Source organism: Cardiocondyla obscurior, linkage group LG03 (assembly GCF_019399895.1).
Source record: "Cardiocondyla obscurior isolate alpha-2009 linkage group LG03, Cobs3.1, whole genome shotgun sequence".
Lineage (NCBI taxonomy): Eukaryota > Metazoa > Arthropoda > Insecta > Hymenoptera > Formicidae > Cardiocondyla > Cardiocondyla obscurior.
In genome coordinates, this window is record NC_091866.1 from 9,198,557 (window position 1) to 9,215,846 (window position 17,290).

A 17,290-nucleotide genomic window follows, 5' to 3' on the forward strand; every position below is an offset into this window, starting at 1 on the left:
TCCGTGTACGTTTTCTGCATGGTCATTGATTTCTATGAGCACGGTGCGCGAAACAAAAATTCCGGACACGTTGTCTCGCGCAATATTGCCCTTACGAAAATTAAGCGGGCTGTTAGCGTCTCGAGATATGGGGGGGAGGGGGCAAGATATCGATATATGTGCAGACCTCTGACCGATTCTAGTTGCGGGGGAGGGTACTTCAAAAGGATTTTATATATCTCATGGTTCAATGATTTCCCTTCACTCGCATATAAAGCGAATCTTTCGAACGGAAATTCCTAGTCATCTGGAATTGATTCCAGCGGTGCTTCCTTCGTGCAAACCTGCTTTCCGCGAAATAATGTGAGTATAATGCCGAGCGACCCTTCTTGTGCGCGGTTATTGCATTTCATTTCGGCCATTGGCTTTTTGTTCTCCCACCGAACGGCTGAAATAATTCGAAAAAATGTGAGTCGACTAATACGGAACAATCGTACTTAAGGACAAAGACTTAAAAAAATTCTTAAATATATTCTTTGTTATAATAATATGACGGGAAAAAAATTTTCGTAAATCTCTGTTGCAGACGTCTCTGTGATTGAAACAGAACGCTTGCAATATAGACAAAGTGGCGAGAGATATTTTAAAACTGAAACAATTGACGCAAATTGAAAATGTTGCGTACGCAATTGTCTTCCTCGTTACAGAACCCGTGACGGAAATAGCCGGCGGTCCCGATCTGTTCATCAACAAGGACAGCACGATAAATTTAACATGCTACGTGAGACACGCGCCCGAACCGCCGTCAACGATCATTTGGAGTCACAACCACCAAGTAAGTCGATCTCACGGTCCGTGAACGAAGCTCTGCCCGGCTAACTGAAAATCGGCTGCCGTCGAGTCGCGAAAGGTGCTTTCAACGAAATCTATTTAAATTTCATTACTGATGTTGGTTTTGCGAACGGACCGTGGATAAGCGATACAAACAGAAACATTTTTCATGTTCCTCACGGCTGTTAAAAAAAAAATGCCCGCAGCTGTGTACGCGTTTCAATCGGCTCGTCGCGTATATCGATTATAGCTGATAGTATACTTTCCTACGTGCGATATTTATGGAGGACACCGACAGCAACTCGCTTTCTCGACGGTATGATGTATTTCTGTTTGAACGGCGCAAAAGCCGTAATTAAAAGATTTAGATCCTCGCGACGATTTCCCTCTACATTTACGGCGTAACGCAACCATTCCCATTATTCCACAACGATGTAATTATCTTTGTTAAATGTATCAAAGTTTCTCTCTTAATACCGCGAGACGATTCATTCATTTGGGAACATTGCAAAACTTTCTTGGGAAATGTACATCCAAGTGTCAAGTGTACGATTAATAATAACCAAACAAATGCTCTCGTAACGTAACGTCAGTTTCATTTGAGTTTAAGAAGCCCGCAATCGCATACTTATTCCCCGTGAACGCGCTATACAATTGGAATAACCAAGATAGTTGCTATAGACGTCGTTTTAACTCGCAGTTTCGGGAAACTTGTCCGGAAATGCTTTCTGCCATTCAAGGAAGACACCTACAGTCGACACTTTTGCCTCAACCACTTCCCACAAAGTGCCTCGAGTTACGTCTAGTCACATCGTGGAAAGATGATATGACATCTGTTTCTGTCTCCTCACGCAATTAACTTCTGGATTGGATAATTGCGAACGCTTATATCGCAATTTTCCACTGCATTTACTTTACACATCAGTTTAATAAATTGCGTTCAAAAAAATAAAAAATTTTGCATTGTAAGTGAAAACATGAAATACAATTAATTAAAATCTTCCATTAATTTAAATTTGTTTCTATAATTTTAATTAAATATTCGTTATTTAGATATACATATTCAATTAATATTTATTTCAAAGCTTTATATTGTAATTCTTTTTAACTAAAATCATTATTCATTCGTCTTTTGCCAATATATGCCTGCACGTTAAAAATAAAACAGCCGTGGCTGCAATTTCTACCGATATTAATTAAATATGATCAAATATGATTAATTTAAAGGTGCAATAAATTCTATCGTAATGAAACTTATAAAGCAAACATGTACAATCATTTGTGTAGACCGATTGAATCATTAATTATCAATTATTGCTTTACCATTTGTGACGTGTAATAAAATTGCAAATAAAATTTAAAAATGCCGAAAGTTAATTTTTTCAAATTAAATAAAATTTTTATTGTAATTAATATATATAGTTTTTTTTATTTAATTGTAAAATTGTTTAAAGAACACGAAAGTTAAAATATATTACGACAGTTTTAGTTCGTGTCTTTAATATTTTCGTAATTACAATCGCGTAATAAAAATATATTTAAATATACTTTATCTCGGTGCTGCGAGGTCAAGTAATGAATGTAGCGCCTAAGAAAAAAATCCTAGGAAAAAGGATTTCTGTCGTTGCAGGGAACACGTCCCGTCGACACTTCCTGCTTCTTCCTTTCTCGCGGAGTGGCCCCATCCGTACTTGGTCACGACAGAGGCAAGTAACCTGACGTGCTTTTTATATCCTTTTTCCGCAGGCGATTAACTTCGACTCGCCGAGGGGTGGCATCAGCCTGGTGACGGAAAAGGGACCCGTGACTTCGAGCCGTTTACTCATTCAGAAGGCGATTGAGAGAGACTCCGGCCTTTACACGTGCTCGCCCAATAACACTCATCCTAACAGCGTACGGGTCCACATAGTCAATGGTAAAAGAAAAATGCCAATTTCGTTTGGAACGAGCTTTACGTGCAAGCATCCGCACGTTCACTCGTTTGGATTCAAGTGAGACGTTCTTAAAAAAAAAAAAAAAAAAAAGAAAGAAAGAAAAGCAAATGCACTAAAAAAATCTCTGAACGCGTATCGAGCAGATATATTTGAAAATATCTGGTAGCATTTTTGCGGTAATTTTTCACATGAGGTAATATTAAAGCATTACTTTATACAAACCGTAAAATTAAATTACTCGTGTAAATTATGCGGCTAATTATAGACGTTTACAAAAATCAACCAAAGCGACTTGTTTTACAAGAAAAGAATATTCAATGAAAAAGGTCACCAGAGTAGAAAATACTTTTTCTTTTGGGTCCACAGAAGATGGTACCTCAGTATAAACTACTTAACTTGTAAATGTCAAGCGAGGGTTTCTTCGCCCAAAGCGAAAGCTCGCGTTCAGAACAGCGAAAACGTCGCTCTAAACACCACCTGCTAAAAGTCGACCGAGCGAAACGGCATTATAGCGTGGCATTTGTTTCAGAAGAACACCCAGCGGCAATGCATCACGGTAGAGGCGACAGAATGGCCGCGACGATGCTTCCGGTCGTCCTACTTCTTCGGATGATATTCTAGCCGACGTTATGCACTCCGGGTTGAATGCGCGCGAACTTAAGCACGATCGCCTAACTCTGACGAAACCATCGGGCGGAGATTCTGTTTCGCGGTCTTGTCTTCGGGGATTCGACTCTCTGCGACGCGCATTCGACACATTCGCCTCGCGAAAGTAACTGAATCTCATCGTAGATTTGCACCGCAACGTCGCGCGTCTCCTATTACGTCGTTAGAGCCGTTAGGCTGATTGGAACGCATCCGCGTTACGGAAAATCCAATTGTCGTGTCGCACTATCCGTCGAGAACGCGAGTTAAAATAAATATTATTAGGCTAGATGCGGATCGTGGAGTAAATGAGTTGCGGATAACGACTATGGAATATATTTAATACATTTAGTTCTGTGTGGTTACGCGGTTAAAAAAGGAAATATAAGAGAAAATTTAGCTTAATTGCCAAAAGAGATTTGATACAGATAAAAGATATTTTTTATTAGAAAAGTCAAATTACCCAAAGATATTTCTCGATCATCGATCCCGCTATCCGAAACGGATGAGTAAGAACTTGTCTGAAATAATTTTTAACACGATTAGTCGAATAAATACGCTGAACTTTCGCGGCATTTTAAAAGTCGTTGTCATTTTGCGAAAAAAGAACGTCTAGGTTCTTACCTCACTGTGGAAACAAGTACGAAGTCTTTTTCCGTTCTGGCAAAGAGTCACAAGTCCGTTTCCGCCGCCTGAAATCTTTCCTCACTTTCCGAAATAGAAAATCATCAGCGAAGAAGGAACATTTTCGCAAACACCATACTAATATAACACATGAGCAGAAAAAACTAATCCAACAAACGCATTTCTAAATTTCTTCTCTACCTATATCCTCGAATTCAGATATTTACGAACGAAGGAACAGCAATATGAAAAATAAACTAAAAACATTTCCTCGCATAATGTTTGAAGTACTTAGAAAATCGAAAAAGTAGATTGATTCACTAAACCAGACAAACGCCAGCGCTGCGTAAAATTACGTATCGATGAAATACAAAATTTGTTGAAACATGAAGCGACAGAAATATGTACACCCTGGCGATATATTAAGACTTTCTTTTTAATAAAGTTACACAACGTCAATCGTTCTTTTTTTTTCTTTTTTACTTGAAAATCTTGAACGTGAATACCGCGTATTTATACTGCAGTCATTCAATTATTGATTGCGTTCGATAGGAGGGAATAGTTCATTCCCTTCGCTACAACTATCAACGACATTTCGATTACGACTGGTTTCGAGTACCATCCGATGTAATTTCGTTTTTGGTATTATCGTGGAAAGTAAGCTAGATATACTCAAAGTAATTAATGTATTAATTACAAATGTCTGAATTGTAAAAGTCGCGATAATCTACGGAAATTTCATAAAATCCTCTTCAATTTGCGTGTGCAAAAATTGTGACAAAATACAAATTGTTTTAACAGAGGCAAATAAAATTAAAATTATATAAATTAACTTCAATTTCCGTAAATAACAGACGTTAGGAATATTTATTGGAAATTTGAACCGATTGTTTTTATTCGCTTCGATTTTCCGTAACAAGATTTATCTGACATCCCACTTTTATATAATTATTTAATTTTTCTAAAAAAAAAAAAAAAAACTATAATCTTATAATCTCAAAATATTTAAATGCAAAAACGTTGAAATTAAATTTAAATGTATGCCAATTCAAAACGTGATATACTCTAGAAATAAAAAGAAATTAAATTTTGAGAAACAGAGTTTGATTTGGGAGAAAATGTTTTAATGATATGTGATCGGATTATACGGCGTACGCGCGTTCGAATAAATATGCACGTCTCTACATATCAGACAATAAAATCCGCTCAATTTCGGAAGTAAGGATAGACATGCTGACGGCTTGCGAAACATAGAGAAACTTGGAAACTCGCGCGCGAGAAAGCAATGACTTTCATGCAAATACGAAAACATAACGGAGCTTTTCTGGGCTCTCGGTAGCGCGACGTATCCACCGGAAGAAAGCAGGTTTATTCGTCGAACTTATAATGGGCCGACTTCGAAACGGATTTTATCCTCGTTACGGTTACCGGTAAAAACGTATTGTTCGAAAGTACATTAGCTCTCGGGGACTCGAACACGTTATGCCGAGACGATCCCAAGATTATTTCCTTCTTCGCGATAAAAGAGGACGGGCATTGTGCCTCCGCAACCGGCTTTGCAGTATTGTTGCGTCGGAAATGTACCTCGCTTCTTCAGGACCATTCATAAAAACGTAAATCGGCTTCGATATCCTCGATGATATCCTTGACGTTATTAGCGCCCAAGATCGAATGTTTTTTATTTTTTTTTTTTCTATCAATGGGACCAGATTATCGGAGCGCGTTGGTCCAATCGCGAATAATTCGCATTAGCAATTAATGCTGGCGTGCATATACGAAAACGGTCCTATGATTACATGTATATATTATATTAGAAGCGTGATCCTAAGAATATTTCGGTGCCAGTCTTTCAATTAGCTTGTAACGACGCCGAAATCTGTTATATTTCGAGGATGTCACAACATATAATAATAAATGCATATACGGGACAATGTTTTTATAAACGTTAATGTATGTTAAGCAATTAAACAGATAGAGAAGCCGATTAAAAGGGCGTAGTGTTAAGTGTTACTCATCATTCTCTACAAATATCTTTTCAATGAGTCTGTACATTTTCGCCGAACTGTAGCGTTGCGAATTGTGTCGACAAGTTTATTGATTTTGTTTTTTTTTTTTTTCTTTAAATGACAATTTAATTTTTTGGAGATAGTCACTAAATAATAAATACTTTCTTATAATTTATGGCTAGTACCAAGCTAGTCACTAGTTAAGAAATATGTTTAATCTGCGCGATCTAACCACTAGCTGTAAAATCAGATTAGTTAGATAAATTTCCACTCGGGTATATGTATACATTTATATATAATTTTTTTTTTTATTAAATAAAATTTATAACACTGGATCGTTTAGCAATTGTGGATCTTTGGGATATTGCCTCAATAACTCGTTAATCATGATTTTTCTAAATTTTTTATTATCCCTGGTGTCACGTTTAAAAAAAAAAAAAGCCAGATTTTAATTAGTACTTGAGTTAATGGACGCTAATTACCCTTCTTCACAAGAAAAGGCTCTTTCACGCCTTTTTGCTACTTTGTTACACGAACCGGTTACTTTGCTTAAATTTCATCTACGCCGACCGCAACAGATCTCTTTTACTTGACAAAACCTCAAGAGTTTACATCTCGCTATTCTCGTCATAGAATTAAAAATATTTGTAATTATTATGTAATTGGTCCAGTCTTTGTTTATAAATTTAATAATATTATGTCTATTTTGAAGCGGACATAAAATTAAATTTACAAAATTAATTAATTAACAAAAGTTATAATTGTAAAAATTTAATCATTATAAGAAGCGATTTTAAATAAAATAATTTTTTCCCAGCAACTAAAAATGATCGACTAAGATGTAAGTATCTTTAAATATAAAAAAAAAATTTTTTTACTCCATATTCTTATTGCGCACAGGATGTATATTATACATATACGTACAGTGCATTCGATAATCGATATATGAAGTTCAGGTCTGTATAATCATTTCCATAATTATTATCTTCGTATAACACAAAGCGCAGCTAGGAGGAAACTTTCCGTTACCGGGCAATAATTTCCATCGCAAATGTAATTATTAACGCTGTCGGGCATTATATATGGTGCAGTTCATTATATGGGAATTAATAAATTTAATGACAGTTTCAGCGTGCGTCATATCGCGGTGCAGCCGGTAGCAGCGCATTAGTACAGTAGCTCCATCAACGAGGCGCGCATCCAATTGGAAAGTCGATAGACTGTTACGTGACATGCGATCATACGTTCCGTTTCACAAGCTCTAGATACAATTGCGAGTACAAACGAGGTTTTTATATATATATATATATATGTTTTACTTCCAAATCACACCGGGTATTTTTTTTTTAACAATTGAACATAAATTTTCGCGACAACGCGAACGCCCGGCGGCGGATTGTAACGCAGTGGCGATTCAGTGGCTTGAATATCGAAATATCAAAACTGTACCAAAGTGAGTATTAAACCTGAATATGCGCGCATGATATCGCTATCATCGTTCAATCAGCGGATTAATAAACGTAACAATTCATCCGCAAAATGAGGTTGTGTGAGATTAATATTTTTTAGCTTAATGGGGATCACATTTAACGTAATATTAAAATATTCTGTCAAGTCAGATTATGTCACAACGGAAATTATAACTGGTCGGAAAACGGTATAAACGCGAGGTAAAGAATCAACAATAAAATAATGTGAAAAAGTGTTATCAAAGTTTATGCGTTGTATTATTGAAAATAAACCGATCGAAGAAATTAAATGCCATTTTGATCGTATGTCGATATATAAGCTTTTCCGTAACAGATTCGATGAGCTAAAGCAGGTTGGATTGGCAATGCCGCTATCGATAGGACGCGTATGAATCTGGAATAGATACTTATACAAACAGTACGGTAATTCCATCAGTACTTGATTAATACAATAGGTCAATCGCGTACGTATACATTGGCTCCAGTCAACACATACACCGAAATTCCTATATCTATACGCGTAACTAACGTTGGCAAGCCATAACTACGTAAGCGGTTACGGTGCCGAAGTAACCATGTACATCGCATTGTCATAAGTATATGTGCGAGCGAGCAGCTTTAATGCATCAGACGAGATATGAAGAGGGCTGGTGAAATTGTACTGCTCCAATTAATATCTAAAGCGTCAGATAACTCGCGGCCTCTCTAACCGACGTTCGAATTCTATGCGTATCAGCTTTTAGCGAAGCAGCATTTCGGTGGACTCTATCTCCCAATGATTGCTTCACTTCGTGTTATTTCGAGAAACTCATCCGCGGATAATGATAAGCAAATGTTTGTCCCGAAGTTAGTAGCGGCGCCTAATCCGAACCGCGAAAACCGTGACAAAACGCCTAAAGGAAAATCAACGTGAATGCAAAGTAGCAAAACGCGATTGGTAAACAATTAGCAGTTTGAGCTTCATTTAAAATTGTTATGTTAAATGTATTAATATGCATATATGTTTAATTAAAAATAGTTCTGGAGTAATTTCTTTCGCAGTAAGAGCGTAAAAGAAGGAAATCCCTTTCTCACTGACGGTTTTTTATGAGATCATTATATAGTTCCACATGGGTTTCCAATTTTCCGCACGAAACGAGGTTCTCCACAAATGACCTTTTAGAATTTATTTCTTTATGCTTCGAGATTATAAAAGTTAGCGAGGTCGTATAAAATACATGAAATTCGTAAGAATTATTATTGCTATGACATAGTTAACGTGGTTTTTTTTTTATATTAATACGACAAAATCATAAAGATGCATAAATTAGTATACGAATTGCGTGTGCAAATTCCGTTTAATTATCTGACATGCATAAACGTAATGTCAAATGTAATTTTCGAAAATCGATGAAGGTAACGAGCTTGGTAAGTACTTACGTATTAAGTAATTTAATTTTCGTTTACTCAACTTAACGCATGTACTTCATTCATTGATGCAATCAATTTCGACCGATAAGACGCTTTTCGTGATTATCAGTGAATCGTACGACCTATATATTTAATGTGTTTAGAACGATGGAGCATGTGTCGTACGTTAAAGTCAGTATTAACAATCTTCCTCGTTCGTTAGCGTGCTCCGAGCCACAGTGTTTCATCTCGCCATAAGCTACACGAACAAAGCACTCAGGCAAAATTTCATTTAACTGCGAAATTAGGCATCGCGGTTGAATTACTTTTCGGGTGAAAACCACTCGCATATGGCTGTTTGTCAAAACTACGGACGGTCCTTTGACGCCACACTCGGACGATATAATCAAGGTTGATAAAACATTACTATCATTTATATCGCTAACGAAATTTAGGAAAAAGTGCAGTCAGTATGGTTTTTTAAACTTAATTTTAAGATAGCATAATTACAGGAATATAAACTATAATATATATATATTTTTTTTTAAATATATGCATTTTTTTTTAGATAAAATATGTATTCGTGAAAGTTTAGACTATTAAAATTAAACCTAATAATATGGATTTATGCGAAATAAATTATGAAAATCTTGACTGAAATGACATATTTTATATTCTCGCCGACGACTCGAAAACCGCTCTCATACAGCCATGATTAGCATAGAAAAAGGGCTTATCTTACGTTCACCGTTTCACGGAGTAACTTTTACCGTTGGACACGGCGGATTTGTAAAGCTAAATTTAATTTGAAAAGCAGATTTATGTGCCACGCCGTGCGCTTCTTACGCCGAAACTGTTCCTCGTTTCTTAATTACGTCTCCAGATCTGCTCTTGCCGTTTTACGATTCGCATTTATCAAGAGCCTCGTAAGATTCCAAGTGAAAATATACTGCCGAGAAACAAGAGGTGGGCGGAAGGGTGGCGAAGGAGGTGAGAGGGAGGTGAAAACTGCGCCGCCGTTTGTTAAGACGTTTAATTTTATATGGCTCCTACGAGCCGCCGCGAGCTCTCTGCGTTATTTATTTCCTCACGAGACACACTCTGTTGCGGCGATCAAGTAACAAAAACTCAAATACGGTCCCGAGCAAGCTCCGATTAATGTTTAATTACGACCGAATAGTTCTCAATCCTATCATTCCCAGGTGCTTTTTCTTTTTCTACTTTGGCGCTTAAGTCGGCGGAGCGTATCGAAAAGGGCGGATACAAAAAGCTCGAGCAATTCTTTTTTAAAGCAGTTTAAACTTTAAATTAACGAGCGATACGTATAATGGTGGAAACTTCTGCTTCTTATGCAATCGCAATGAAAAAGATACCTTCGTTAGTCGTCCAAAGAATGCCACTTTTTTTTTTCTTTTTTTTTTACGCATATTAATAATACAACACATTTCTGTTAAAAATACGCTTCTAATTAACAACTCGTGATCATGTTGGCAATGGTTGAAAAAAAAAAAATTAATTAGGGAATGGTTAATGGTAATATTTAGTATATCCATGTAAAAAATAAGGCATTAAATTAATATTAGCGTCAACGCGCCACCGCTTATCGCGCCCATTAGCTATAACCCGAAGAAGATACATTAAATACCCATTATAAAAGCTGTAGATTAACCGATATTTCCGACGCCAAGCCCTCGACGACGGCACCGTAATCTGAACGTGGTTTAATTACTGCACCGTCAGCGATTGTCAAGGAGAAAGGATTGTACTAATCGGCACTTCGATCGGCGCGAAGAGATGAACCTTCCACGCACCGAAATAAATCTACGGGACGTGCCTGCCGGATGACTTTCGACGAAATGACCGTCCCGTTGTGTTCCCGTGGTAGGGCGTCATTACGCGTACGCGCGGTCAATAACAACGGAACGAATTTTTCTTCCAGGCGTTATCGTTAACGGCAAAAAATAGAATGAAAAATGGACGACTAATCTCCTTATCAGCCGCTAATAAACATCATTGTTCGCGTGACGGTTTTTACCGGGCTGCACGCATTCGTTCCAACCGTCATTTAGATAAAAACGTTTATTTTCGAAACGTTAGACAGAAACGATCATCAAGACAACGATCATCCTGATGCCTCCCTCTTAATCTACTTAGCTCTGGAGCCGCCGTATTGTAGTCATCTCGCAGAAGAACGACAATGCATTACGTTTCTTTTTTAGTTTTTCATCGTGGCCGTTCGCGACCTACTTGCGCCGCCGTTCGTTGCAGCCGATCTTACTCTCGTTGCATCTTATTTTTCGCGACTGTAATATGATTTTGTTCTTAATTCATAAATACGCCCGTGAGAAATAATCGTGGCACATGTGCGTGTAGTTTAACGTGTTCTCGGTCGGAGTGCAGAGAATAAAAAATTGAATGAAATAAAAAAAAAAGGAAGAAGAAAAAAGACGCGGAGACAGAGAGGTGGAGGGTGGTTTGATAGCATATAAAATTAAATCCATTACACGCAATCGCATTACACGCTTGCGCACGGTCGCGGATTAACAATAAAATCTCTGGTGAGCTTTCAGTTTCCACCATCGCGCGCGAACGGTGTTGCGACGGGTGAATTAAAAGAAAAATCAAGCTCAAATATTCATTAATATCCTCGTTCACTCGTTTCTAGAATCCTACCAAATAAATTATTAAACACATGCACATGGCAAATGTTATTAAAATGGAACGATTTATTGCGACATATAATATTTCGTACGTGAATGATAATAAATCATCATTTATTACGGCATATTTGTCGTTCATCAATTTTCTTCGTGATTGCTACTGTAAACACGTAGTATTTCTCTAATCATTTTTACGAACATTAGTTATTAACGACAGATATTTTTCTAGATTTTTTTTTTTTTTTTTTTTTTTTATTTAATATATGTTTTCGCGCACTCTTTAAATCGTACTCATTTTAAATGCATCAAATGTATAAAAGTTAAATAAATAAAAAAAAATTGCTTTTAGAAAATAACTTACAAAGAGTCGCTATCTTTTCTACGTAAGGAAAGATCGGAAGACGTTCCGTTAAGAAAGGAATCCGTAAAGTAACACGTAGCTCTACGCGTGACATCGGTCTTTCGAAAGTACAGCGCATATCCGACTTATCTTCATTCCTGCAGTGTGCCTCACCCTTGGCCGTCCATTTATCCCGAGCATGTATCCGCTTCACCCGCGATCCGGATTTCACTCTCCGGAGCCACTTCGACTTTGCTCTACAGAGTATCAAGGCGCTTTTTCAACCGTCGCGTGAATTATTCGCTACTCGATATCTCATCCCCGCGCTCTTTTACCCTTCAGCTCGTCGGGTTACTTCCGGTGGGAACTCATCAGACGTTCTGGCGTAGATTAAATTCACGCAAGTATCGGGGGCCGCTACGAGAGAACGAGCGCAGGTAACTTTCATTAAAGCTCCTTTCCGACGCGGCTAATCGCATTTGCGGGTGTACCCCACTTTTGCCCTATCCAGAAATTCTGGAAAACTCAGGGACATCGCTGTCTGTACCGGACATACTATCGCTATACAATCTCCATAATTTAATTAACGTTATTAGTAATGTAAAGCTTTAATCGTAATCTATTTAAGAAAAGCCACGTTAAGATCAAATCAGATTTATCGTTTCCGCTTTTCCGCGATGTTAATCGTCCGAAAAATCCCTGTCATTCCTTAGCCGTTATTATCCGCATAACTGTTATTAAATATTTCAAGTGTGCGCAATTAATTTTCTCTCGGTACTTATTTATTCCCGCCCGCAATATTTTATAAACTATGTGCGAATTATCGATACGAGTGTTTGCACTCCTCGATGCTATTTGAACTGTGGTTGTTCCGTGGAGAAGAAGCATTCTCCCAGCTATTTATCAGCACCAGCAGCTTGCTCTGGCAACATTTACGACCCTCTTAATCCGCGGTTCCATTAACGCGCGGCATACGCCGTGGCGAAGTGTGGTGCATTAGGTTGAAGTCAACCATAAAACTCTGTGGAGACGTTTAACATCCATTGTTTTAGGTTTTAAGTTACACGTGGCGAGCTCGCTCGCTAGGTATTTGCCGCGCCACTAATTAAAGTCGTCGTTAAGAGTCATTACGTAGTCCCGCTACGTTTTCTTTCATAACAACCCTAACGGCGCATCGATAAACTGAAAGAGTACGTTTAATTAGTCGTTTCTACAATTTGATTACAGCAGTAATAAACTTCACAAAGAGAAACGCGTTAATTTAAAGTCATAAAGTCGCAGTAGGCTTACATCGTAGTTAACTTCGCACTCAGCGACAATTATTGTTAAAAAAAAAAAAATACGTCAAGTTATGTAATTATACTACAATTTATCAAGATATTTCAATAAAAAATATTAAAAAGCGAAGCTATAAAATATCAAGTAAGAAATATATTTCAAGTGCAATATTATACTTTGCTTTTTCTTTAATACCCTTTTCTTGTGCGCTACTGAGCGAGTACAATAGGTTTTCTTTAATTCAATACGCGACTCAGGTTCTTTGACCGAATAAATATTTTTATTTGGTACACACACGGTGGCTTTTTTCGATTCTTTTTCTTTTTATCGTCTTGAGTGTCACTCGAAAGAAGCAATTTGATAAATGGCACTACATTATTCGATGGCCGTGACTATTAAATTGATTGTACACTTTCAAATATTATTTTGCGTCGTCCGATATAACGTATATAACAAAAAACAATATTTGTAAGTATAAATAAAAGGCAAAACCATCCATAAATAAAGCTAACTAAAGAGGAGCTATCCATTTTCATCGTGCGGATTTTTAATACAACCTTTAATTAATATCTTATGAGTACTGCTTGCAACGATATAGATTCGCGATAAAATAATCCAGAGACACCATTATAAACCGAGGTCAATGATTGATCATCGAACCAATTTGAATCGAGCTAGCGACTCGACCAATGGGTCATAATTATCCGGAGATTCGCGTAATTGGCCTGACCGCTGCAATCATGTTGTCCTACGCGAGTCCGGCTGTAATTTAAAGTAATGCGATCTAGCTCGTAATCAACATTTCCCATTAAAACACCTCGTACGTCAGTAACGCATTCGGGCCAATGTAACGAGCTCTCTGTGGTTTTAAGCTGTCTAATTAATTAATTACCAATACATAGTAGAACGCTCGCGAAAGAAGATGTAAAACCTGCGCGTTACCTAGCTGCAATAAAAACGCGACGTAAACGAGTGAAAGAGCGTTTGCACTGAATTAGAGATTTCCGTGGACCTGAAATTTAAGTAACACACAATATACCTAGATTCGAATAAAACTGCCCCAAGCGATTGCCGTAGCCCGTGTGGATTTAAGCAGCTGCATCAGAAACCGCTGGTTCCCTCTGAATTCTTCATGACGCTTTAGTGCACTTGTACACCAAAGGTCATTACGGCGATACTGAAATAGCGGTCCGTCGACACTTTCTATTCTTATCACGCGTTCGCATTATTTCACCGAGTCCCCTCGAACAAAAGACTATTTTTATTTCATTAAATTTAATAAAATTATAAATCACAGCGATGAATAAATGTTCATTTTTAACAAAATTCGCCGTTTCCGTTTTACACCTTTGTCCCGAGGTTTATTCTTATCGGCTTGCATTTTATCGCGCATTAAAGCCTATTTATAGTGATAACAGATACAACAGTGAAAATAGGTTGCTTTAAAGCATCGAGGAAAAACTGCTCTATGCGATAATTTTATTATCACCTCCGGTGATAAAAGTAATAATCAGGAGCGAGGGTGGGAGCAATTTGTCGCCACGGAGCCCGCCCCCGCCGTCTACTTCATGTTATTCTCGAGTAATAAATTTAATCTGCAATTTTGTCATTACATCGTGAGCTCGTTAACGGTTACGTAAGGATAATGTTTTCCGGGACAACCCGCCAGAGACTGTCTCGACGCATCGACGAAGCGTTACATGCCGTTATTGCGAACTTGTTCGATATTCCATTACGTGCCAACTATCGGGCCGACTTCTCCCGGGTGTACGTCCATGTATTTCTGAAAACTCGTTTACAGTTACTTACGACGATGGATGAGTCGCGCGCTCAAGGCAGAACGCTATCCATACGTATTCCTATAAACGTATTTCACACGGAAGAAATAAAAACGAACGAGATCGAACGTCGACAATGTTTGCGCTCTTACCTTTTCAGTAGTATAAGGATACCGCTGACGAGACGAGATCGTCTATCACGCGACAATCGGGCGTACAAAATTATTTATAAATTATTATAAATGGTGTTTCAAAATTACCTTTGTTTGATATATTCCCGAATAATCGAAATGAAAAGCATTTGATAAGACGTACATTATGTGTTCTGTTAAATAGTAATTATATGTACGTAGGTACGTACATAATAATAATTAAATATTAGTAAATTTAAATTCTTTAATCAACGACCGACAAAATTAATTTAATAAAACAAAATTAAAACAGCTATTAAATTAATATATAATATTTTTCAGCTCTAAATTAATGTTTGTAATGTAACAATTATTAAATCAATTTGCTCTCAGTAAATTACTGAAAAGATAGGGCAGACATATTTCATCTCTGGAAGTAGACGTGCACTGCTCCTCTAACGTTTTTGATCAATCAAAAGCCCAGATAGCTCAGCACGAGTATATCGTTGACCTCTCGGGGCTTCACGTCGCGACAGTGAGATCATCTTAAAAGACGAACCTCGGAAGTAGTTTCTTCGAAGACGGGCACGTAGCGGAGTACTTTTTAGAGCGATGTCTGTCTCGACTTACGTACTAACGCCGTAAGCTAGCAAAATTCGTACAATAATCTTTTCCGCGGTAAGCTTTTTAAAATAGCAATTATAAAATATTAAATTATCTCACGATATATTACCCGGCTTATCTCCATGTTGCGGCATAATGTCAGTCCGCTTTTCCTCGCGAATATCGAAATATTACATTAAATATACAATTACACGCGTCATCGGACGCCACGTGTTACGCAAAGAAGACTCCCGAGACAAGAACACGTAGAACGTCGATTTTCCAATCGATGAATCATTCATGCCAAGATCTGGTAACGCGGCGCATTTAAAATTCTCATGCTCGATCCGTCCGCGTTCCCGATATAATTCCCTTCTTCCTGTGACCTCGTCTCCCCGCGGTTCTATCTACCCTTCCCGGTGCGGGCATACTTGCGCGCGTGCATACGTTGCAGATAAGAACGATTATAAGGTCGCTCATTACCATTTTCCCTCGCGCCGGGGGTGGCCGTTTATGCCGAGAGAATAATAGTGCAATCAAAGTCACCGACAGGCGGATCTTATCGGCGCACGAGGAGCATTTAAACCGTACCCCCGTTGTTTTCGCGGAACGCATTCGCACCTGGATGGCCGCCGATTCGCGAATTAATCCTTATCTGATGCGCGCTTGGTCGGCGATTTCGAGCCCGCGACGCCCGGGCGAAGTCGATATCGTGACATCGGAACTGTCACCCCGTCATCGATACGGAAATCAGTTTGCAACGGAAACCTCGCGTGCGTTACTAAGCCCTATATTTAAATGACCACCGTCGTATTAAAACGCAGTGACGGAATTTTAATTCACCGCGATAATGTCCGCGATAAATAATAGCCGCTAAATTTGTGTCGCGATTGATGGCACGTAAAACTTTCTTTTTAAAAAAAAAAAGAGAAAAAAAAAAGAGAATAAATTACTGATCGAAACGACGTGCGTTTACTCGAGGAATTATCGCGAACAGACGCTGCGGAAAACGAGCTGGACAATCACGCGATTTCTTGCACGGAAACGAAGCTATTTAGCAGACCGTAAAAAAAGTCGAACAGTAAAAGTCGAACTGAAGTGTTGAAACACCTTCGCACGAATTGGCGGCATCGTGAAAAAGGGCAAAAACGACGCAAAGCTACTTATAACAAAGAAAAAACAAAAAAAAAAAAAAAAAAAGAGGAGAGATGAACGCAAAAACAATCAACAAGAAATAAACGAGGAAAACGACGAGAGATACGTTTCAGAGAGTTGCAACGTGAGTTAGAAACAAGATGCAGCGAGTCGGGCGATCAAAAGGGCGAAAATCCTCAGCGTTGGGTTTTCGCCACGATAGACAGCGATAAGCGTTATTCTAGTTAAAGCCGACTAACTTGCCTAGAGGCAATTACCTGAGTGTTTGCGAGATGCGCCTGTCTCGATACCCTAACTATATGTTCGCGCGAATGCGGGCGAAAGGCAATGAGATAGATCGCGCTGAGTAATCAAAGGCGATCCGTCATCATCAGGAACGTTCGGGGAAAGGGAAGCAGGGTGGATGCGACCGCGATGCATCGTTGGTACCTTTACCTTGGTCGTATCGTTCGCGTTAACCGCGCGCAT

At 38.3% G+C, this 17,290-nt stretch overlaps 2 protein-coding genes across 5 annotated transcripts in view; one reads left to right on the top strand and one right to left on the bottom strand.

Moving 5' to 3' along the window:
- LOC139113924 (zwei Ig domain protein zig-8-like) overlaps positions 1–10,369 on the top strand; it is a 53,161-nt gene extending 42,792 nt beyond the window's left edge. For 2 of the 4 annotated variants that reach the window (XM_070675378.1, XM_070675376.1), the window contains exons 5-7: positions 687–814; positions 2,557–2,725; positions 3,274–10,369. In XM_070675378.1, the coding sequence (XP_070531479.1) occupies positions 687–814; positions 2,557–2,725; positions 3,274–3,365 (389 nt within the window). In that variant the 3' untranslated portion in view covers positions 3,366–10,369. The other 2 variants (XM_070675379.1, XM_070675380.1) reach the window with 2 other exon arrangements.
- Tsl (membrane-attack complex domain containing protein torso-like) overlaps positions 1–17,290 on the bottom strand; it is a 192,467-nt gene that overhangs the window by 58,178 nt on the left and 116,999 nt on the right. The gene's annotated exons all lie outside the window — the stretch shown is intronic.